Genomic DNA, 23,742 nt, shown 5'->3' on the forward strand with positions numbered 1-23,742 from the left:
ACACAAAAAATAATGTACTTTTTTGGGTCAATCAAGCACTACAAGCACTAGCTCTTCGATAGTTTAGATCCTTTACAGAAAAAAAAAATTGGAGGGTTACACAAGTTGAGTCCAAATGATCACAACATCCCAAAACATGTTTTAGGTGAGCTTGTGCATTTGCTTTTTTTAATTGCCCATGGACCTTTCACCTTTCCCTTTTCTCTTTTTTTACCTTTTTTATTTTTTGATTTTTTGATTTTTGATTGTTTTTTTAACTTTCATGGTTTCAATTTTCATTTTTTGGAATCTTTGACTTGTATGTCTGTCTATAAGACTATACATATTCAATGCTGCCAGCCCATCCCGAATTATCCAAAATTGATTAATGTGAAGATTTGGATTTTTATCACTATTGGTGTAAACGACTGTACACATTAAATGCAACCATTTTGCTCCTCTCGTTGTATCAAATGACATCAAAATATTCATCCATGGCTTCAACCCACTTCTCCATAGCCTCGCCGCGAACGTCGGGGTCAAGCGCTTCCCTCATCAATGAGAGGATCTGACTATTGGCCACAGTTCGCTCACCTCATGATTCTGCCAAAAATGATACATTATTAAATTTTTATTTTTATTTCATCGAGATCCTAAGACTTAAGAGTTTTGGAAAATAATTTCTTAAACAAGATAAACGATCTTATTGGAGATCTATGATATATGTCTGAGTAACAAATTTTGCTTCATCTATTTGTCATATAATAAACAATCACTTATACAACAGGGAATTCCTCTAATTTCAAGTTTTATTCCAATTTCATCATGTGAGGAGTAAACATTAGGGTGAAACATATGCTATAAAGCCAATCTACTACCTTGAATTTTGCTTGAATCGGTGGCTAGGGGGCCTAGGAACTCTTTTTCTCAGTACCTGGGCAAAACGTAACCAAATTTTCATAAAGGAATCCAACCAATACAGTGGTTGGGCGGTTGGCTAACCCATGGACCGCTGAATAGGGGGATTTCTACGATACAAATAGTTAAGATTAAGTTACGTTAGTTAGAATAAGTCTTAGGAAGACCCTTGTTCTGTGGAAAGGAATCAGTGGCTGTGCCTCGCTAAAGGAGGAAAAAAGCGATGATTCTATGAACCAAGTGCAAGTCTCTTCCTTGATCTGACCATGTGACTTTCGCATTTGATCAGATCAATTTGGTTAGTTAAGACTTTGACTCGTTAGATCAATTCTCCCGTTAGATGATTTTCTTGGTGGAATTGCCGTGCCTTCTGGGCGAGGAAGTTTTTTCGGGTTCAATTTCGAAGGAACCGCCGGGCTAGTCTCTTATTCAGATATTCGTGGGCGAGGCCCTGAGTGTGGATCCTTGCCCTGCGTGAGAGACTGACGCTGCTTCCATACCCAGCGCGGGGGTCTCACACTTATGGCATTGATTATGAGGAGACATTCAGGCATGTTGCTAAGATAGCAACCATGAGAGCTGTTATTGTAATAGCTGCATCAAAGGATGGGTTTTACAACAAATGGATTGTTGAGAGATGTAATCATGGTGTTGTGTGTATGTGGGAAAGCACCCTAGAGGTGCAAGATATTGTGGCAAGATGCCACATGTAATATTTAATGGTGTGTGAGTGTTGACCAAAAGAGTGGAAAAGGGAGTGCCACACATGGATGATGATGTGTAAAGTGGGATAAGGCTAGAAAGCCTATATCACTGTATGGTTCATTGTGAATGCAATAGTGTAATAGAATTAACTGTTGAGTGTGCAATCTCTCTCTCTCTCTCTCTCCCCCCACCTAGGAGGCTGCACAATTGGACTTTAACTCATGCATTCCTTGAGCAAACAAAAGATTGAATTTGGTCGGGCCCCCATTGGAAAGAAACATTCTTCTTTGACCCTATAGGCATACACTCCCCAAGGGGTGATAAATGAGGTTTTCCTTTGATCTTCTTCAAGAATCCGGATTTGAAAGTATCCAGAGTACCCATCACACACTGAATACAACTCATGACCCTCAACTTGATCCAAAATCTCATCCTAAAAGGGTAGAGGATAATAATCCCTCTTTGTGCATGCGTTCATAAGGCAAAAGTCCACACACACACGCCATTTTCCACCCTTTTTGGGAGTGACTATAACTGGGGAAATCCACTCTGAATTCTCTACTGGAAAAATAAATCCAGCTTCAAGAAAATTAGTTACCTCATTCTTAAGCACCTCTGCTTACAGACACTACTCCCAAATTCCTTAGCCGTTGTACCACTGGCTTACTTTGGGGCTTGAGATCAATCTTGTGCTCTACTAGGGTAACTTAGCGTACTTGTGAATAGCTATTTGCAAAAAGGTTAGAAAATCCATCCAACATTTTTAAGTAATTCTCCCTTTTAGTACCTGCTATGGACTAATCTCAAGAAGAAGTTCATTCTGTTAGTGAAGACTAGTGAGGTCCACATCTCCTTTCCTGAACATGGTTGAAGAAGCTTCCCCTTCCAAGGCTCCATTGTCTTCAGCATCCCCTCGTCGATCCCTTCCCAGGGAATGACCAAATGCAACTCCCTCCACCTCCCCTTCTGAGATGGAATCCTCGGAGCTACCACTTGTCTCCTCTTCGTCAGATGACTCTGACTCTGAACTTTTGGAAGTTGAAGGTTCACCTCTCACCACTTTCTTGCGACGACTCTTGATGTTGTAGTGGACCTTCTTATTCTCACCTCATAGAATAAGATCACCTGTCTCCCACTTTTGAATTGCCTTCACTTGGCGAAGCCATGGCCTACCCAATATCAATGTGTAAGCCCTAGCATCAGGCTTTGTAGGAATGACCTGGAAAGTTGTAGGCACAGAAATACCACATACATCCACTCCCAAATTCTTGACAATTCCTAAGGTTTTCACCCTAGTATTATCAGCAAGTTTGATGCGGTAGGGAGAGTTAGTAGAAGATAACTTTAAATCGGCATCTTTCATTATTTTTTCACTCATGACATTGATTGACGCACCTCCATCAATTTTGATGCGGTAGGGAGAGTTAGTAGAAGACAACTTTAAATCGGCATCTTTCATTGTTTTTTCACTCATGACATTGATTGACGCACCTCCATCAATGTATGCATTAGAAATTTTTTACCCCTCAATGATGACATCAATCACAGGCACATCATCTCCTACATCAATATCCACCTTTTGAGCCATAGGAGTCCCATTATCCCTCTTCTTCTTTTTCTTAGATTCCCTTGTGCTAGCCAGCTTACCCCATTCCTTTCTGAGCTTTGGAGAGAGTGCCAAAAGCTGCCCAAATGTAATTTGTGTCGTTTTCTCCCTAATATCTGTTAAGAGGTCATAACTAAGAGATCCTTGTCCAAGAGGAAAGTTAGATTGTCCAATTTTTCTCCTAGACGACTTCTTCTTATTATTTTTCTCCTCTTCTTCAGATTTATCTTCTTGTTCTTCTTCTTCTTGGCTCCTAGTTTTACGACCCCTTTTTGCCATTAATGGCATCAATGTTTTCTCTTCTTCTTCTGAGCATGTTTCCCCTAAAAGTGCTAAACTTTTATCCTCTCTTTTCCTCAATTTTGGACACTCAGTGTGATAGTGCCCCTTCTCTTGACATTCATAGCATGTGACACTACTTATATCCCTAGGTTTATCCTCAACTCGTGGAACCCTAGATGGCCTTGCGTTGATTAAGTGTAACTTCAAATTAGCAGCAAACTCTGCCATAAGTTGTGCAATGTTATGATCCAAGGATGGAGCTTGTACCTGAGATGTTGAGGCTATCTCTACTCGTGGTGGGGTCGGCACACTCAGAGAAGATTGGAATGTGGACTCAATATGAAGAGTGGCCTCCTTCTTCAAAGCAATACATAGAGCCTCTTTAAAATTAGTGGGATCTTTGCTAAGAACTTTTCCATGCAAGCGGGGATCCAAAGCCATGATAAACTTGCTCATCTTAAGGTGCTCCATTGCTAAAGAACTCTTTGAATCTCCCATAGAAGGTGAAAAAGAAGAAGCAACAACATGTAAAGCCGCTTGTTGATATTTGATGAACAAGGCTTCATACCTCACTGAAAAGATTGACTCTCCTTCCTTTTGGAAAATCTGATCCAATTGCAATAGTAAAGCATTTGGTGACTCCACTGTCCCAAATCTCTCCTTCATTGCTTTGGTCAACCTTTCCCAATCATTCTTGGACTCCTCTGGCAAAGCCTCATGCCAAGTTAAGGCCACACCCTCCAAGAAATCTGGAAGTATTTCTGCCCTCTCCTTCATAGACCAACCCGTCAAGCGGCATGCTCATTTAAACTCTCGGAGATAACTCCCTGGGTCTTCTCTTTCCAATCCTTGGAACACCGGAATGTTGAACATCTTGCACGAAAAGATGAGTAGCAACAAGGGAAATTTACTTATTTCAAAATAACTTTTCTTTAATCATGCGGAACCTTGAGGTTCAAATAGAATAATTCTAAGTAAAACCTGTCCGTCACCTCCACCAAAAGATGTGACACAAAGTTGGGGTTTTGACTTTGGTCACTTCTTGGAATCAAAACACACTTGTATGAAACCTCACAGCCTCCTCACCTCCCTTTCTCTCCCTAGGTTAAGATAAAGATAAACACATCAAAGATGAGATCATAATTCATGGAAGGAAAGATGAAAGACTTAGGAGAAGCAAGAATTTTCGCCAGTCTTGCCGCTCCAAACAAGAGGGCAATTCTTTGTTGGAAGAAAATCTTTCGACTCAGGATTATGTGAATGGAAACATACGGGGAATGTTGGTAAGGTTCATCCATTCGAATTGGAAGATTTGGACGGAACATCTTAAAGTAAAAGAATATAGCAATCACTTATAAGAAGATAAGATACATGGGATTTGCTTTTTGATAAGAGATTAAGAAGAAATAATGGCCAAAATTCTATAAAAATAGAGATACACAGAGAATTGCAGTTTTAAATCCATATAGACTATACAAAAGAGGATTACATAGGTACGTAGACCTTGAAGAGAGCTTCGCGCTTGTATAAAAACTTTCAAAAACGGGCAACCGAGCAAAAAGTTATGAGTATTTTACTACAAGACTATGAAACTGCCAAAATTTGCCTAAAAGTTAGCAACTTTGGGAGAAATTCTGATCATCAATGAAGTAAAGGATTAAGAAATTAGTTACATGAGTGGAAAGAGCATATAAAGAGCTTCCTAGCCATATGATCAATTTTAGAAACCAATACCCAAGTGATGAGTAATTACCGATTGAAATTTGGGTATTAGACCACAAAAACTGCACTTCCCTCTCTTTGCATAAAACCTCAATTTTCACATAGCCTCTTGCCTTTCATCTCCTTCATGATTCAAGCTAGAGGGTAAGGGTTAACATTGCTCAGCGGACAATCATAAAGATTTACCTATGGTCCCCAAAGTCTTTCCACATGCTCATTATCGCTAAAACCATTGGTACCATTGCTCAGCGGACAATCATAAAGATTTACCTATGGTCCCCAAAGTCTTTCCACATGCTTATTATCGCTAAAACCATTGGTACCTCCAACAAAGGAGGGCAGTAATAAGGCAAGGGCTACCTTGAGAAGTCATAGACCCACCAAGATAATAACTCCTTATCCCACTTATCAATCATCAAAGAGGTCCAAAATTGGGTTAAGCATGAGGAGCTAATGCTAAATGAGACATTCACATGTAAAGAGAGTGTTTGAATAAGGGTTTGAAGAGAATGGCAATGACACAAAATGCTCAATTGAGGAGGCTTCATTCATTGATTTGAAAGGAAGAGGAGGGCTCCTTTTATAGGTGAAGAATCACCCTCTCTTCCATTGTTACAAATTACAACATAAAAATCTTCAACCCTTCAGTGACATAAGGGTAGATGTCACCATCAATTGTCCTCTTAGGCTAAGTCTTCTATTGAGTATTAAATTGAAGACTTTTTGAATTTGAAAGTGTGATGAGATAATAGCCAAGTCTAAGTGGCATGTAGGTGGAGATCCCACTTACACATGGCGGAATTCTCCTCTTCCATATAGGCATTCTAGAAGAATCTTTCCCAATTATGCACCTACACACTCCTCCACATGCCTTCCACACTCCCCAACTTGTAGCCTTATGGTGAATACTATATTCATAATACAATTAAAATCCATGTGAGCATGAAGGCCCACTTTTATTTTCCACATCACTAGCCTATCTATCATACCAAAGTATTTATCAAGCATACTTGTGGCATTTACAATGTGTGCACCCTAAATCAAGTAAAACCATTATATTTGAAGATAGAATGCTGTTATCAGGGTAGCCGCCAAGCCGCTGCATCACCACGCCGTTATTCCATTGTGGGCGCCGCAATCTTCTTGGACAAGCTTCCACCTTATTACCATTGAGAAACCATCAAAATATGTACAAAATTGAAAATGAAAGATATCAATTTTTCATGTCACAATATGATAACCTTTCTCTCCACATGCAACCCCAAATCAACAAGTAGCTTGCAACCAAGCTACCTCACACGCGCTGCCACCATAGCTCCTCTGTACTCCGCCTCTGTACTCGACAAGGCAACTTTGGGCTGCTTCTTTTAGCTGCTCCATGTCACATGCAGCACTCCCCAGTGAAAACATAAATCCACTCGTAGATCTCCTGTCTGAGATGCTACCTGCCCAATCTACATCTATGTACCCATATAGCTCCAATGGTACACCTGCTACATAAAATAATGCATAATCAATAGTGGTCCTTAAATAATGAAGTGTGTGTCACACATTATCAAGATGTGGTTTGTGTGGAACCTGCATAAACTGGCTCTTTAAGCTAACACTGTAACTCAAATCTGGCCTGTTAATCGTGATAGATCAAACTCCCCACAATCTTCCGGTACATAGTGGGATCCTCCAACACATAACCTACTTCCGCACTGAACTTGCCATTTTGATCTAATGGCACGGAGATTGGCTTACAACAATCAGCCATCCCATACTTGGACAATATGTCCAATACATACTATTAGCAGCATGTCCAATACATACTATCAGCAGCCAAATACCATCAGGCATGCGAATGACCTCAATTCCCAAAAAGTAGTGATCTCCCAAATCCTTCATCTCAAACTTCCTTTTGAGAATACTTTTCACATGCTCAATCTCATCTAAGTTGTCACCCCCAATAATAAGATCATCTACATAGATGGTGATGATCACAAACCCTTATCACTCTTACGCACATACAAATAGTGATTTGCATCTGCCATATGAAAACCAATAGTGACAAGATACTCAGCAATCTTGTCATACCATGCTTGTGGAGCTTGCTTCAGTCCATACAAAGCCTTACAAAGCTTACATACATACTCTGGGTGACCTGTATCCTCAAAACTAGGTGGCTGATTCCCATATACACCTCTTCTTGCAAGTCGCCATGCAGCCCCCACCGCAATCACAGCTCTCACAGTTGCCATCTTTGCAACTGGGGCAAATGTCTCCTCATAATCAATCCCATGTGTCTACGCATATCCTTTGGCTACCAATCTAGTCTTGTACCTGCTTATGCTACCATCACTGTTATGTTTTCACCTTATACACCCACTTACAGCCAATAGCTTTCTTGCCTTCAGGCAATGGCACCAAATCCGAAGTAGCCTCATCAAAACATGTGGGTTCTACAACCTGCACAACTTTTACCATATAAGCATAATGATGTGCCACATAACCATCATAACTCAGCCTCCTCTGCAGAGGGTTTTGGACTCTTCCAGATCTTTGTAACTTTGCATTCATGGCTTTTATAGTGTTCTTCACACCATGTGTCCTCATTGCTGGAATCCCAAGCTCCTCTCATCAAGGCTCATCTCCGATCCACTAGACTCTCCATCAACATTTGAATGCCCTACAGCAATATTAGGCATACCAAGGGGCTCAACCACTTTCTCTTTGCCTTTATGTGATGTACCAACAACATTTATAGGACTGGTATTATGATGCAACCTGCCACTCCACGGTCACAGAACCACTGGATAAGGACTCTCCTGGTCCACTCAATGACTGTGATTTCTGACTTGCAATATATGCAACCATGTTTCCACTTACATCAGCCTCAACAGCATCTCTTTCAGCGGCATACGAGCTACTCATCTCATCAAATACAACATCCATGCTTACCCTCAATTCATGTGTAGCAGGATTATAGCATCTATATCCCTTTTGCTCAAGGGAATACCCAATAAACACACATTTTTCTGCCTTTGGATCCAGCTTAGTACGCAACTCATCTAGCACATGCACATATGCAATACATCCAAAAACTTTCAAGTGAGACAAATCAGGTTTCTTGCCAATAAACTTCTCCTCTAGCGTTACATCATATATAGCTACCAATAAGAGTCCTATTCATGATATAAACTGCTGTAGACACAGCCTCAGCCCAATAGCTATGCGGCATATTCTTCTCTGTCGTCAATGCCCGTGCTATCTCTGCAATGTGTCTGTTTTTCCGCTCAGCAACTCCATTTTGCTGCGGAGTGTATCTACATCTCTGAATGCCATTCTGTTTTTCAGCCATCACTCTGAAATTCTAAAAATGGGTGAACACTTCACTCTTCTCCTTCATGAAATACACCCACACTTTCCTCGTGTGGTCATCAATGAATGTTACGTAGTACCTGCAACCACCCATATACATAGTCTTCGCAAGATCCTATGCATATAAATGCACAACATCTAATACATTCTTGCTCACATTACTGTCATGTGGAAATACATGCTTTGTTTGCTTTCCAAATTGACATGCTTCACATACTTTCTACATACCTTCAACTTTAAACTTAGGCAGCCCTGTCACAATTTCTTAAGTCTGCATAGACTTCATTCTTTGCACATTTACATGCCCAATTCTCTTATGCCAAATGTCTGTATCTGCAACAACTCCTGAACCATTTGCAAACATTGCAACACTCACTTCAGGCATATTTACATTCAATGTTTCTGCCGACTTTGTTGCCTTTTGCAACGAGCCTACACTTATCTTTAAAGTCTTCTACATAGCAGCCATCAAGGTTAAATCGAACCTGCAAACCCTACTCAATCATCTGGCCAACTGAAACCAGATTATTTGTAGTGTTTGGAACATGAAGTACATCTGCAAGGTACTTCACCTTACCATCCTGCATAGACAATGGCACATCTCCAACATGGGCAATTGGATGAGCAGTGTCATCCCCTGTTTCTATAAAACCTGGTCTTTCAAGACTCTTCATTTAGCCACTCACCACCTATGACTTGTCATGTGGTTCGAAGCACCTGAATCAACATACCATACATCATCCTTACATGCTGCTACATCATTTCTAGACACACCATTAACCACATGTTGCATAACAAACAACCTCTCATTATCCTCATTATTTCTGCTAGAGGACGAATAGTTGTTTTGCTACACTTTTTCATTTCGCATGTCACTCTGTTTCTTATAGCAATCTGCCTGCACATGTCCAGGCTTACCACAGTAAAAACAGCCTCGTGTATCATTATGTTGCCTTTGCCAATTACCACAACCTCATTGACTCCTCCTGCTTCTAAACTGGCCTCTTCCACGTGTGTGTTATTTTCAAATCCTGGGACTGTTTTGTTGCTGCTGCTAACCATAATTTTGATTACCTATTCGGCCACCACCTTGGCCACATCCACGACCTCCTCCACCTCGTCCTCCACCTGAACTCGTGTAGAAGGCCTGCTGCTCTTATTTGTTTTTGTTTTGTGAAGACTATTGATCTTCACCCAAATTCTTATCTTCAATAATCAGCATCATTGAGACCAAATCTATGAAGTTGGGAATGTTCTCGAGTCTGAATAGATGTCGTGAACGCCTTGTATTGTGGCGGCCCGAGACCACGTAGACACACTTTCACCTTATCATCATCATCTACAGAAACACCAATAGATGTAAGGGATTCCACAATGCCCTTGATCTTTAAGGCATAATCATTCACATACATATTTTTTCTCTCCACAGTATGAAGCTCATTCTTTAGCTGAATCTTTCGTGCCTTGGTGTTAGTTTCATACAACTTCACCAAGGTATCCCATGCCTCCTTAAGTGACTTGGCATCCTGTATATGCCCAATCATAGTGTCATGTATGCAGATGGAAAGCCAATACATGACTTTCCTTGCTCCTTGATTCCAATCCTTGAATTATTTTACATTTGCAGTAGTTGGATTAATCTCCGGTATCTCTGGTGCCTCCTCATGTTCACCTTCAATGTCGTCCTCCTAGAGTAACCTTTTCCCATCAGGAAATTTCTCAATCTAAACCTCCAAGCATGGAAGTTATTCTTGTCAAGATTCTCTGCAACAATCTAGTTTATTCCATTCTTTGATATCTTGTCTACGACACAAATTTACCAAAAACAACACTCTTGTTTGACCTGCACACAAACTATTGTATTCTCTGTAGAGCGGTACTATATTGCACCCAAACTATCACAACCAGTGACCTCAATTTTCATACATGCACCCAATGGCAGCTTTGAGACCTCTTTGCAGTACACACGGTGTCTACACAACCAAACGCCCTTCCTGCAGTTCCAAAAAACAGAGTTCTATAGAGAATCAAAACTTACCCGCATTGCCCACCGTGAACGCCTGCGAACTGAAAAACAGAGGTCTAGACATGCCCGGAAATGCGTTTTCGACCCAAAAAATATTGTCCAAGGAGTCCACAATATAGTATAGTTGCCCTATAGCTTTGCTCCCGCGAAGAAAGCTCCTCAATCGGAGTTCGTTTGCCGGTGCCTCCTGAAGAGCTCCCGACAAGAGTGTAGTAGCCAACACAAAGGAGGGAAGAGTAGATGAAGCTCTTACCCTCATACCACTTCCTGTGCTTCTCTTGCTTGCCGCTCAGCCCTTAGCATAAACCAGGCTCTGATACCATGAAAAGATGCAGGTGAGAAGAGAGCTTAAGCTCTTGCAACAAGCACACACACACTCACACAAACCCTAGAAGAGAACACACAAGGTGAGAGGCTGAAAATTCTTTTTCTTCTTCACACAACAGAAGAGGTCTACGAAGAAGATAAAGTGACTAACACATATAATAGAGTATATAGAAGAAGTCCATAATGTAAACACGCTAAGAGGAGTGGGTAGGTGTGGACTAGTCGGTGTAGTCCAGCTGTAGAATCTCTGGCGAAGATATGTCGGTGCCAGCTACTATACCCACCAATGATATAAATGTTGAACGGTCATGCAAGTTCCTCATGAGTGTCAGCTCATGTTGAGCTTGACATCTCAACATATGTGCGAGGTTGAGTAAGTGTGTGCGTGTAAGTGTGCATATTTGTGTATGTGCACGTGAATGCGAGTGTGTGTGTGTGTGTGTGTGTGTGTGTGTGTGTGTTTTGTGTACATGTGTGTGTGTGTGTGCATGTGTGCATATGTGCATATGTGTGTGTGTGTGTGTGTGGTGCATTGTGCATATGTGCATGTGTGTGTGTGTGTGTGTGTGTGTGTGTGTGTGTGTGTGTGTGTGGTGCATTGTGTGCATGCACATGCATGTATTTATGTTGGTGTACATATAGATCTATTTATATATACATATATACGTACCTATAAATATATATATAAATATGTGTATATGCTTTCTCCTTTATGTGAAGGGCTCTCCTCTTGCCAAAGTGGGGCTCTCCTTTGCTGCCCACATGGAAGGTTACAAATAAGTGATATATAGATATAGATATAGAAGGTGGCATCTCTCCCCCACGTCATAATTTTTTATTCTCTACCAGCTTGAGGTGGCATTTTTACTCTACTTTAAGTCTCTTGTTTATACACCCTAAATAGGGTTTTCTCTACTAGGGTTTATTCTAAATAAACCTAAGTCTCTCCCTAATAAACTGTTAGAGATAACATCAGTCAAGGTGGTATGATAGGGTTTGCAATCCTCTCCATGACTACAGATTCTTGTTGCATATTGGTGCTCTCATCCTTAGATTTGCCAATAGAAGTTGTGTCTAATAATTCTTGACGTCTTAGGCCCTAACACTTCCATGAGTATCACCACCTGAATGACACTAACCTAAGCTCGATTGATAAGAGGATCTTTATTTTTATTTTTTGAAGTTTTTACTACTTGTCCATGTATCAGATATATGTTTTTTCCTCTACATAATCTCTCATATTCAAATCTATGTCCTTCAATTTATCTGCACAAAACGAGAGTTCTACTTGATGGAGAAGGGACTATGAACTCTGGCATAGACATTTGATATCAAAATCTGTGAGAAAATATAGTTTCTATCAATGAAAGAGCCCTAGGTCAAGGTATGCATGTTAATTATGATTATCTAATTGACATTGATTAGCCCATTAGAGAAATATGTTTTGGGAATCAAATCATTAATTAAGTAGCAATGCTAAAGCGAGAATTGTTTTTCTTAAGCTAGCACTTCTAATTTCCATACTTTTATCCACAATTAGCGATGAAGAGGACTAACTTTTCTTTTTCAATAGTTGTACTGCTTGGCTTCTCCACATAATCTCTCTGATATCTAATTAGTTTTTTTTTAATCCCCTTCACTATCAAGCAATTAGATTTGTTGTGTACCTATAATCATTAGTATGATTAATTATTCATTTGTTATGTGCCTATATTCATTAGTATTATTAATTAGCCCATGAGCACGTAGACGAGTTGGTAGAATAGTTGGGTCCTATTGCAAATACTCGGGTTCAATGCCAGCAGGCTGCGTGACGACGTGGGTATCTGTTGTGAGCCGGTATATATATATATATATATATATATATATATATATATATCTCTTCTCGCAAACAAACATAGTATTATTAATTATTTAATTATTTTATAGACGCTTTAATCATGATTTAAGTTAGACTTTTTAAAGTCTAGATACCAATGTTTAAGTTCCTAAATTGTGACATCAATGATGAGGGGTTAAGACATGCCTTCTCACTAGAATCCATTATAAAATTATGCAAGCACTAACATGGAAGCTACACCAACGAACATTTCAAAACTTGAACCCGCATCTAGTGCTTGTGCAAGCAATATTATGGAAGCTACACTTCTTACTTTTCACTTCACTCTTTTAAAACCTTATATTGAGCCTTATCCATCTTCAATTCGATCTCAAGTATAGGAAACTTAAATATGTTAATAAAAATACCTATACTATAAATCTTTAGATAAAAATTTGATGAACATTATTCTCTCTCTCTCTCTCTCTTATCAAACTAAAACAAATCCAATATCTTAGATTAGTAAGCTTACAAAAATGTTCTCTTATTAAACTGATTAAGGTCTTAAAAAGGCAGAGAGAGGAGAGCCCTTCTAGCTCAAAGCTTGAACTTTGTTCCCACATTGCTCACCTCCTTTCCCATACACTATTCTCATCTATAAAAAATAGTGTGCTCATAGAAAATGTCAAAGCGCTTGAATGAGCCCAAAGCTACTTTTGACTAATTTTGTGAATTATTTCATGTTCATGTTCAAGTTTGCAAAGTTTGATCTTTTCTTCCATACTATTCATTTCTGAAAGCTTGATCTTTTCTCCCACACTATTTCCCTTTCCCCTAATCAACTTGTTGTGAGCTGGCTTTGATCTTTTCTTCCATACTATTAATTTGTGAAAGCTTGATCTTTTCTCCTACACTAATTTGTTTTTCCCTAATCAATCTGTGTGGACTTGATTTACCCACTCTACATGTACATAGGAAATAAATCATATAGCACATACACATTTGCTTATTATTTTGAATTTGCTTACATTTTTAGTTTATTTATAGCATTAACCCAATATCAAAACACACACACACACACACATTTAGCACATTTGATATACTTCTGTGATTAAAATACTTTACCTAGCCTTTTCCTCCACACTATTAATCTCTTGCACCTTTGCACAGTGAACCTTTTTTCCATTGCGAGGACCCGAGTTCGATGCCACCGAGTTGCGCAACGAGGGTGCTGTGTTGTGAGCCGATGGATATACTCCATCTTCCCGCAATGAAAACAAAGAGAAAGGGGGTAGTATAAATTTCCTTTCTCCTTTAGCCTTGGTAAACATAATCTAGACCGAAGATATCACTCGCTTTTGAATTAGTTATTATTCTTCTACCTTGCCACGTTGGCCTCCACCTCCTACCCCTGTTTCGCCTCTGGATGGGTAGCCGAGCTTGGCTGCCCAATCTTGGGCGCACCGATCTCCAGCCAATGGAACGTGGTTTGTGGACCACGCTACCATTCCTTCCCGCTAGAACGCAGCTCGGCTGCCCAATCTTGGGCGCACCGATCTCCAGCCAATGGAACGTGGTTTGTGGACCAGGCTGCCATTCCTTCCCGCTAGAACGCAAAGAAAAGATGGAAATGTTGCTTGGCATTTGCAGACCAATTCCCAGCGCCTTCCTCTTCCCTCGGAACTGGGAGGCATTCTTCCTCGGGTCTCTCTAGGTAACCTTCTTTTTTTAAGCTTTTTTTTTCTGTCTTGCTCCTCTCTCTCCTCACAGCATGCAGCCCTACCTCTATCATGTTGCATGCAGTAGATACCATGTGATTTAATCTGTTCGCATCTTTTGTATTCCGTATATGCAAAGGTGTCCTGATTATTGTTAATCATCATTAACTGCTTTGATTATTGTTAATCACGGCATGCATCCCTACCTCTATCATGCTGCATGTAGTAGATACCAAGTGTTTTAATCTGTATGCATCTTCTATATTCCGTATGTAAAGGTGTCTTGATTATTGTTAATCATCATTAACTGCTTTGATTATTGTTAATCACGGCATGTAGCCCTACCTCTATCATGCTGCATGCAGTAGATACCAAGTGATTTAATATGTATGCATCTTCTATATTCCGTATGCAAAGGTGTCCTAATTATTGTTAATCATTATTAATTGCTTTGATTATTGTTAATCATGGTATGCAGCCCTACCTCTATCATGTTGCATGCAGTAGATACCAGGTGTTTTAATCTGTATGCATCTTCTTTGATTATTGTTAATCATCATTAAGTGCTTTGATTAGCATCTATTTAAAAAGGAGTGATTTCACTGTTATCAGTGAATTATGGTGTTTTAACAAGTTTAGTCTAATTGAAATCAATCATCATGTAATGAAACTCTTCAATTTTTCAGCTTATTTCAAGTTTTAACATGTAAATATACTAATGTTATGTAATCATAGGAATTTAGCCATTCTTCCATCTATTGCAGGGGGGGATGGAAGACAAGTTAACTCTCGTAGTTTGTCTCATTGCAATCATCATTTCTTTGATTGCAATGATTGAGATGATGGATTCATATTATGATGACGCTTTATGCATGCAACATGTATCCATACTGCGTCAGTGCATGCATGGCTCAAGTTTTGTTTAATGAGAGAGAGGATAAATGTAAGAATTGGCGCAATCATCAGAAACAGCACCGCCTGATTCATCCTAGGTTGGCAGAGGACCCAACGAAACAGCACCGCCTAATTCATCCCAGGTTGGCGGCGCACAAAGGAGAGACAATCTTGCTAGAGTTATGTTTAATGAGAGAGAGAGAGAGAGAGAGAGAGAGAGAGAGAGAATAAATGTGAGAATTGTATTTGGTGATCATGACTCGGCTGATGAGAGTGACAATAGTGAGTAGGAGATGAAATAGTGCTTGGATGTTATGACTTTGGACACAATGTTGGTATTTTGTTTATCTCTACGACATCATATTTTGTAGGCTTTATAAAATATATCCCAAACATTAGGCGGATTATTTTATTAGGATGTTTATTTGGTTTTTAAATCTCATATGCCTACTAATTCTCGTTCTTTTTTGTAGATGGGAGGAGGGGAGGGGGTAAGATAAATCTAGTTCATCCCCTCCCCTCCTCTCGAAGAGAGAAGGGTGTAGCCACAATAACTATGGTGATGGGATTCAAGTCCCCAACTCTCTATTTGTGTGGATGGAAATTGCTTTTGCAAGGTATTGATGAAGTTTGGGAGCATCTTGTAAGTTACGAGGTGAAGCATGTAAGTATGTGGGTGAATTCTAATGGGGGTCAAGCATGGTTTCGGATATTATCATTTCCGGTAAGTGATCATTGATTATCAATTCATTCTTCCGTAGTATAGTAAGACACTAGGAGCACTTGCACTTGCACATGTATTTACAATCATTTACCATGCAAGGACTCTTATCGTATGTGTTGAGCACCAGTTAACAAGCTGGAGGCATGCACTGACTCAGTTTGGATACATGTTGCATGTATAGGCAGGTTAACAGGCTGGTGGAGATGCATGCATACGTAGGTTAACAAGCTGTTGGGGCTGGTGGAGATGCATGTATACGTAGGTCAACAGGCTGCTGGGATTGTTGGGTACGTGGACATGCAAGTTGTGTGAAGGGCAGTGTGTAAAGGGAGCACCCATGCATGGACAAAGTCACTTTTTTAATAAACGCAGGCATGGGCAGTTGGTGTGTAATGGGCCACGCCCATTCAAGAGTGCACAAGGCACTTTTTGGCTGCCCACATGTTATTGTGACACCCTTAGGCAGTGTGTAAAGACCCTTAGTTGTTCCTTGTAGCTGCCATTCTCAGCCTCGTTGATTAAATTCCTGTTGGCTCTTTTGTAGGGAGTTGTCCAGAGGGTCAATGCCGTAAACTGACTTCGTTACTTTGTTCTCCTCGGGGTCATTCATGCACCAGAATCCCCTTCTGCTTTAGAATTTTAATGATTCAGACCCTTGCGATCTTTAAACTTTTCAAGCAGTAGTAGTAGAAGCAGTAGTGTGGTAGTATTACCACTTTACTTGCCATGCTAATTCAGTAAAAGTAAACAGCTGCAACGGCTACAGAGTTCAGTAAAGGTTTCAACGGTAGCACTGGGTATGCCCCTGCAAAGAGATTCTGGCAACTTGTAATTAAATTGGCAAAAAAAACACTGATTTGTAGGCATGCATTGTGATGGATTCATTATAAAGCACAACATGCACACATTCACCCACACCAAAGATAATGGTCTGAAAAGTACGATTGGAATGTTTTTGTGCTCAGTTGCAAGCAGCCATACTATATCGTTAAGCACAGTAAACACATCTTCACACATCAAAAGGTTATATTAAAACTAATTTTGTAAAGTGTTAAGCTCCACGATTACTATCTGATTGTAATTTATCGCACTTAGCGCAGAGGCATGAAAATTTCATGACCCAGACCGAAATTAGTGGCATTCTCAAGATATAAATATGCCTAGAGTAAATTAAAATCTCCCCTCTTCCTGGATCCACAGAAGTACACAATGGAAACAGCCAGACTCACACCTTCATTGATAAAGGGACAACACTGAAGGAAAAGCTGCATACTGGCATATGACAAAAGCCTCTTTTGAACACCTGGTAGCCCACGAAGTCTGATTGACCACTCCTGTCTAACAGCAAAATAACATCCACCCACATGTCATGTGTATGTTGTGTGGAAGTCATGCCTCCACGAAGCATTGCAGGCAGCAAAACTTCTCGAAATGATTATAAAACAGGAAATAGTGAAAACCAGTCCACTTGATGGGATCACCAACTCATCACAAAACAGCGTACTTCACTGTGTACGAGGCTAGACACCATACGGAACACTACTCTCTGCTGGTACAATTGTTTAGGCAAGGCAATTATAGATAGCTGGTACAAACTGCTTAAAAAGAAACACACAAAAAAAAAAGGAAATTGCATTGATCACAAAAAAGAATGGTCGCTTATCAGAAAGTCAAACCCATACAGAAAATAGTGATGAGGTGGAAGATAGCCTGCTAATTCGGGACAGCAAAGCAAACTAACAGATAACTACATTGTCAACTCAATTTTTTGTCTGGACGGAAAACATTAACACCCTCGACAGTTCTTTTAAATCTCCTCGAGAAAGACAAGCTCTGCAGTCCATTTAGTAAGTCATTCGGGGCCATGCCAACTGAGTACCAGTTGATTCATATGGCAAAGTTCCAGAGAGAGCATGCAAACCATCACCATAGCTTCTGTATGGAATCTCTCTTTGGTACTCCAAATCTCTGTAAAGATGATGTTTGGGAACCAAGCCTTGCTGCTCTGCATAAACATCCTCCAAATACCTTTTGCGACTGCCAACTGATGCATCCATCCCAACAGGATCCACTGCATAAGCCCTTCTGTCCAAAGCATCTAATTGGGCCTCCTGGATTTGTCTCAACTGAAGCCTCTGCCTGTACAATGCCTCGGCTTCAGCCTGTGCCAAATCTGGCACTGGTACATAACTTGGCTGCATGCGAAGCTCCATTTCAGTTGGAAGACGCTCCCTGGGATACAGGGGTGCATATTCCCTGGGATAAACTGGCTCCCTTGCATGTACTGAAGCAGCACCTCGAGGAGGGGGTCCTCGAGACCGTGGGGTTCGAGAAGGACCTCGGGGCGTGTTGGTTTTGAAGGCAGGCTCTCTTTTTGAATCCTTTCTAGGATTAGGCATTGGCAGGCCTCTAGAATCCAAAGGACGGAAAAGCTGCATCAATTTACGAACCTGCTCTCATATGGACACAAAATAAAGTCAGTTCAACTGCACAACTAGACATACGCAAAATTTACCAAAAACGGCTAAAACTGTACCTGTTCAATATTCAATTCACACTTAAACTTATTGCCACGGAAATAATTCTCCTTTATTGCTTGTTTGAAGACATTCTCCTCGAGCGGCATACAATCCTTGTGAATGCGGAATCGCACCTGCAAAAAGTACTGTCAGTATAACATACAAGTCAATGAGGGTTCAGATGGTCCCCCCAATGAAGCAACAGAGGAAGTGCCATCTAGAAGGGACCAGCTTCAAGCGGCCGCCCAATTCTTTGACAGGCCAGACACCCCACTAAGCCAACTTTAGATGTAATCATTAAAAAACTAGCACGCACGCACTCAGAAATAAAATCCACATATATAGTAATTCCCAAGACAAAACCTGAGCTGGAAACTTGCGATCAGAATCTTTGAAGGCCTCCTCCATCAGATTGATGCCACCCTCAGAACTTGCCTTATAAATCCCATACAAAACTCTCCGGTCAATGTCAAACAGGAACAACTTTATCCCCTTTTTAACCTGCTCCACTATATCTTTCTTCGCCTCAGGAAGCCCAAACACACGGTACTTGAAGCAGTCTTTCTTAGTGGCAGTGTTGCACATGAAAATCAGTCCAGCAATATCAATCTTTTTTTTCCCCTTTTTGCCACTCTCCGGAGCTGCCGGCTTCTTGCCCTTCTTGCCTCTAATGCGCTTCTCTTTCTTTGGTGTCTCTTTGGTATCAGCCTTTTTTTCTGCCTCACTTTCAAGAGTTTCTTCCTTCTCATCAGTTTCTTTTAAGTCTTCTGTTTCAATCTTCTCGGCAACAGGCTCTTCAGGCACTTCTTTGGGCACTTCCTGCTTCGCCAGCACATCCTTGGCGTGTGTCTCAAATGACTCCTCCACTGGCTTTGTCTCTTCGGCCTCTGCCTGTGACATTGCTGCACCTCCACGTCTGGATTTTCGTCCTCTGGCCATGACTACACGGACGAGAAAAGCTCAGTAACCTACAAGGATGGCATACACAGAAGATTCAGATGGAAAACAACAGGACTCAGCAGAGCTTACATGATAACGTTAACCCTAATCTTTATAGAGAGCACATTATGGTGGAAGAAAAGTAAAAGTGAAAAAAAAAACTCGCCCACCACCGGAACCCACCCTTATTTAGCCAAAGAAACAGATGAAAATGGCCACAGAAATGGGGAAACGTCCGGAGAGAGGCTTCTCAAACTCGTCTAAGGATAAGGAGTCTCACAGCTGATGTATGCCTCCGACCACGCAGTTAACAGGACCTCCGAAGCAGAGCTAAACCTGGTTCACCCTAGTAAAGGCAACAAATGAAGGCTCGGAGGTGACCTTGACAACCAGACAAAAGCTTCAGTGCTAACCCTAGGAAAGACGCAGACGAAAAGAGCTACAAAAGAAAACCTTAAGCTGACCGAGCAACAAACAACAAAACCCTTTCTTTTTTTAAAGCACGGAAAGCAGCAGTACCTGCCCTAACAAGGCTGGGTCTTGTGCAGCGGTCGCGAATCCTTCCTCTCCACAATAACGCCTCACAGTGGCAGAAGAAAAAGAGACGCAGACAACAGGGATCCCACCGCCTCAACGATCAAAAGATCTAACGCGTTGGAGAGCGATAAATATAGAGGAGTCATTTGTGTTTCATTTTCCTTGCATTTCACTTCATTTGATAAAAATTAGGGTTTTGTGCGGGTAGAATGAAGTGCTTTACACACTGCGCCCCGCCCATTTTCATGGACCGGGGAGTCTCCCCGCCCATCCTAGAAAAGTGGGACGACCTAAAACGTTAACACCCTAACTTTATCTCAAAATTTGGGCAAGTAATTCCTAGTTCATGACAGGACTGCTCTCACGCCCCCGCATACCCTTTTACAAACACCACACACCTGCGGGTAACATTTCAAGGTAAGCATCATTCGAGGTAGCTAGCAGGGTTTGAACCCATAACCTTGGGCATATCAACCAAGCACCTTAACAACTGCGCTACTGGCCGATGATTTATCTCTCAATCACTTTCATGTTATAAAGCACCCAACATCTACTTTTTCTATTAATTAGTTTGGTCCCAAAAAAAATTTAAGGAAGACCTTAGCATTGAAAAGAGGGACAAATTATCAAGGAGCCCATTATGGAAGCTTCTTCACCACGGAACCAAGTTCCAGTTCCTCTCTGCTAGGATGAGGAAAGGGAACATGGGAAAAGGTAAACACCCAATTGCATGGACTACCTCAAGCCCAAGGATTCCACCACAAGGGCAATCACAAGATGTGTCCTTAGTTGCCCTACATGCCTGAGCCTCAAAGCTAGGTAGGCGTAGGATAGGATAAGTTGTCATTGTAAACGACATTGTAAGTTGTCATTGTAAAACACTAAACCCAGAGACTAAGGGTTAGGGCAATCACACAATGTGTCCTCCCAATTATCGCAATCATGTAACCTTAAAGCCAGGTAGGCAAGTGCCATTGGAAACCACATATCCCAACCCCATGGGGCACGAAACACTAAACACAGAGACTGAGGGTTTTGCATAACCACTCCCTTATGTTCCACTACCACGTGGTGAATATGAAAAAGATATGCTAAGGATCGTGTTTGAAATGGGAAAGGGGGTTGCCCCACAAACATAACACCTACTAAAGGCTTAGAGAATTGGGTAAAAAGCCAATCCACATCTCAAGGATGATGACCAAATTTGATGAAACTTGAGATCCCATTTAGTACCTAGAGAAGTTTGATAAAGTTTGCGTTCCACTGCCATGAAACCTTCTATTTGAGGGTTTGGGATTTCTTGTCTCATGGGGTTGGTTGTGTGGTTTCCAATGACACTCATCCTACATCAGAGCCTGGCTTCGAGGTTGGAGGCTCACTTTGACTGAGGACATGTTATGCGACTGCATGTTTAGATCCTTTTGGTTTGAGGTAGTCCTACACATTGGCTCTTTATCATTCCACATGACCCAGGTTCCTTCTCCGAATGGAGAAGAATTGAAACTTGATTTTCTTTTTCTAGGAAACAGATCCTTCTATTCGTTAATGGAAAACAGCCACAAAAGGGCTAGATACAACCACAATGGGGCTAGATACAAACTCGCCTCATATTATACAGGGCAGAAATCACATGATCACAATGGAAAGAGACCCTTCTCCACGTGGTCGCTCTGTGACGAGAGAAGGCTATCTCATACAAGGGAGGAACAACCACATAGGTGGTCTGTAGTGCCAAGTGGGGTCATCGCCTCTATCTATGAGAAAAGGGCTAGGTCTCCATAGCCTCAAGAAAGCTTCCCATCGCTTTTGCATGCGGTCAGAACCTCCTTGAAGGTTTCCCCACACTGACCACGGAGGGTATGAATGAGGTCGAGTCAAATGCTCTTGATGGACTCAGAAGGTGGAGTATGGGTACCCTCCATGGCCTTAGTGCATCTAGCACACCAAATGTGTCAAGCTGTAATGCTACTACAAATCTCCCATCTCTAGCATAAGCCTAGTCCTCACCAATCAACTGTAGGCGGGGCTGTGACTAGTACTGTCGAAATACTATGATGAGAGACCTAAAGGGCCAACCCTCCCCCATCCTCCTCATAAACCCTGACCACGCAGCCTATGTTGCCCAAGTGATAGTGCCCCATGTAATGATTCGGGTTGAGCCCCTTTCAATAGTGAAGATGCGGAGAATCCACTACCAGATCTATTGAGCCTTCGAGCAATCCCAAAGACAGTGTCGCTAAGACTCCTAAGGGTGGTTGCACCGCGGGCAAGCTGCTAGCCTACCTCCAACTACTAGACCGCTAAGCTCTTGTGTGCCATCAGCCAAAGAAAGAGGGTGATCTTTGTAGGCCAGAAATTGTCCCATAGTCTCTTCCAGAAATTTGAAAGGAAACATGATGAGAGGCCCTGCTGCCAATGTGATGTTGCTGTCGGGGTGCCATCAATCTCTAGCATCTGGATCCTGCGGGGCCAAGCCGCGTATTATATGCAAAGAAGGGGGTATCCAGAGTCTCCTCCCGAGCAGCGGGGTCATGCAAAGTCCACTCCCCCAAGTCCCACTGTAGGCGCGTGAGAGGTCAGCACTCCCATATCCATAGTTGCCAGAATCTCTCCCTGGGCACCTTGGCCGGTGGAGGTCTACATGCCACTCTTGTGCCGCCCGAAAGCCAATCACCCTCACTCTCTGCAAGGTGCAGCCCCTTGAAGTCCTCTATGGGAAGCTCGGATCTCTCAAGTTTGTCATGGGATCCAATAGAAAAAGTGAGCAAACCAGTGTCCTCATCTACTCCGTGGACCGCCACGAGAATATCATGTCTGGTAAACACACCTACTCACTCTAGGGGGGGGTGGGTCTGTGAGATAGGAGTCAACCACTCCTAAGGGATAGCTGAGTCCATGTCGATGCTCAGCCTGTCTCTACCTCGGCGGACCCCTGTCAGGCCTCTCTCTTGCACCTCCGGGGGTAACTATCTGTGTGCAATATAATCCCCAAGAGACCTTAATGGTCCCATGCTTAAGGCAATATAATCTCCAAGAGACCTGAATGGTCCCATGCAGTTGGGCCCCCAACATGTGGCCACTGTATAAATAGATCAAGGGGTTCCAAACCAAAGGCTGCCAAAGTCGCTCCTCTGAGGCTACCACATCGATCTGTCTAAGGGCCAGCCTGAGATGATCCTAAGCTCGAAGTAAGCTGGCTACAAATCTGTCCTCAAAAGCTGACTAAAACTGCGGGCCCACATCTCTATGAAAATCCATCTGGTGCTCTGCAGCGCCAAGGGCCCCCAAGACTCGGGGTGTGGGCTGAAGGCCAATAAGAAATTCTTCCAAGGCTCACCACCAGGAAGGAGTCCTCTAATGATCAACTTGCCCAACAGGGCATGGCTCTGAATAGCAAGGTCAATGAGGCCTAGCCCCACTCTATGACGTGGCTAAATGATTAGCTACCTTGGCCTTAGCTGGCCTCCTGTTTGCTAAGCCATAAGAAGTTTTGGATCAATCGTTGTACCTAGCCAATACATGCCCGAGAGAAGGCCCAGCACAAAGTGATGTACCACATGGTGGCAAGAAGAACCTTGTTCACCACCACCACTCTACCTACTAGGGAGAGCCTCGCAGAACTCCAGTATAAAAGCTTCTTCCAATTACTTAGAAGGAGCAGGGC

General features: G+C 41.8%; 1 protein-coding gene across 6 annotated transcripts; it reads right to left on the reverse strand.

The window, feature by feature from the left end:
- Positions 1 to 17,700: 17,700 nt before the first annotated feature.
- Positions 17,701 to 20,199, reverse strand: LOC147613682 (uncharacterized). 6 transcript variants are annotated; one of them, XM_086781637.1, is made up of 5 exons: positions 20,061 to 20,199; positions 19,822 to 19,922; positions 18,966 to 19,543; positions 18,620 to 18,736; positions 17,701 to 18,533 (listed from the first exon to the last, which is right to left on the reverse strand). In XM_086781637.1, exons 3-5 carry the CDS (start codon positions 19,539 to 19,541, stop codon positions 17,928 to 17,930), a joined length of 1,299 nt encoding a protein of 432 aa, XP_086637763.1. In that variant the 5' UTR covers positions 19,542 to 19,543; positions 19,822 to 19,922; positions 20,061 to 20,199; the 3' UTR covers positions 17,701 to 17,927. The 6 variants fall into 6 exon arrangements, with proteins under 6 accessions (XP_086637763.1, XP_086637767.1, XP_086637764.1 ...); XM_086781641.1 differs by having other exon boundaries at positions 18,966 to 19,570; XM_086781638.1 differs by having other exon boundaries at positions 19,725 to 19,922.
- Positions 20,200 to 23,742: the final 3,543 nt, after the last annotated feature.

The sequence above is a fragment of the Cibotium barometz genome, chromosome 43 (genome assembly GCF_041138505.1).
Source record: "Cibotium barometz isolate CiBa-2024 chromosome 43, ASM4113850v1, whole genome shotgun sequence".
Taxonomy (NCBI): domain Eukaryota; kingdom Viridiplantae; phylum Streptophyta; class Polypodiopsida; order Cyatheales; family Cibotiaceae; genus Cibotium; species Cibotium barometz.

What these genes read in the sequence shown, in the direction of transcription:
- LOC147613682 (XM_086781642.1), bottom strand. Translation starts at nt 19,541, where the DNA reads ATGGCCAGAGGACGAAAATCCAGACGTGGAGGTGCAGCAATGTCACAG. An exon ending in ATCGCAAGTTTCCAGCTCAG is followed by an intron (nt 18,737 to 18,965) that starts GTTTTGTCTTGG and finishes TACTTTTTGCAG; the next exon opens with GTGCGATTCCGCATTCACAA. An exon ending in GTGAATTGAATATTGAACAG is followed by an intron (nt 18,534 to 18,619) that starts GTACAGTTTTAG and finishes ATATGAGAGCAG; the next exon opens with GTTCGTAAATTGATGCAGCT.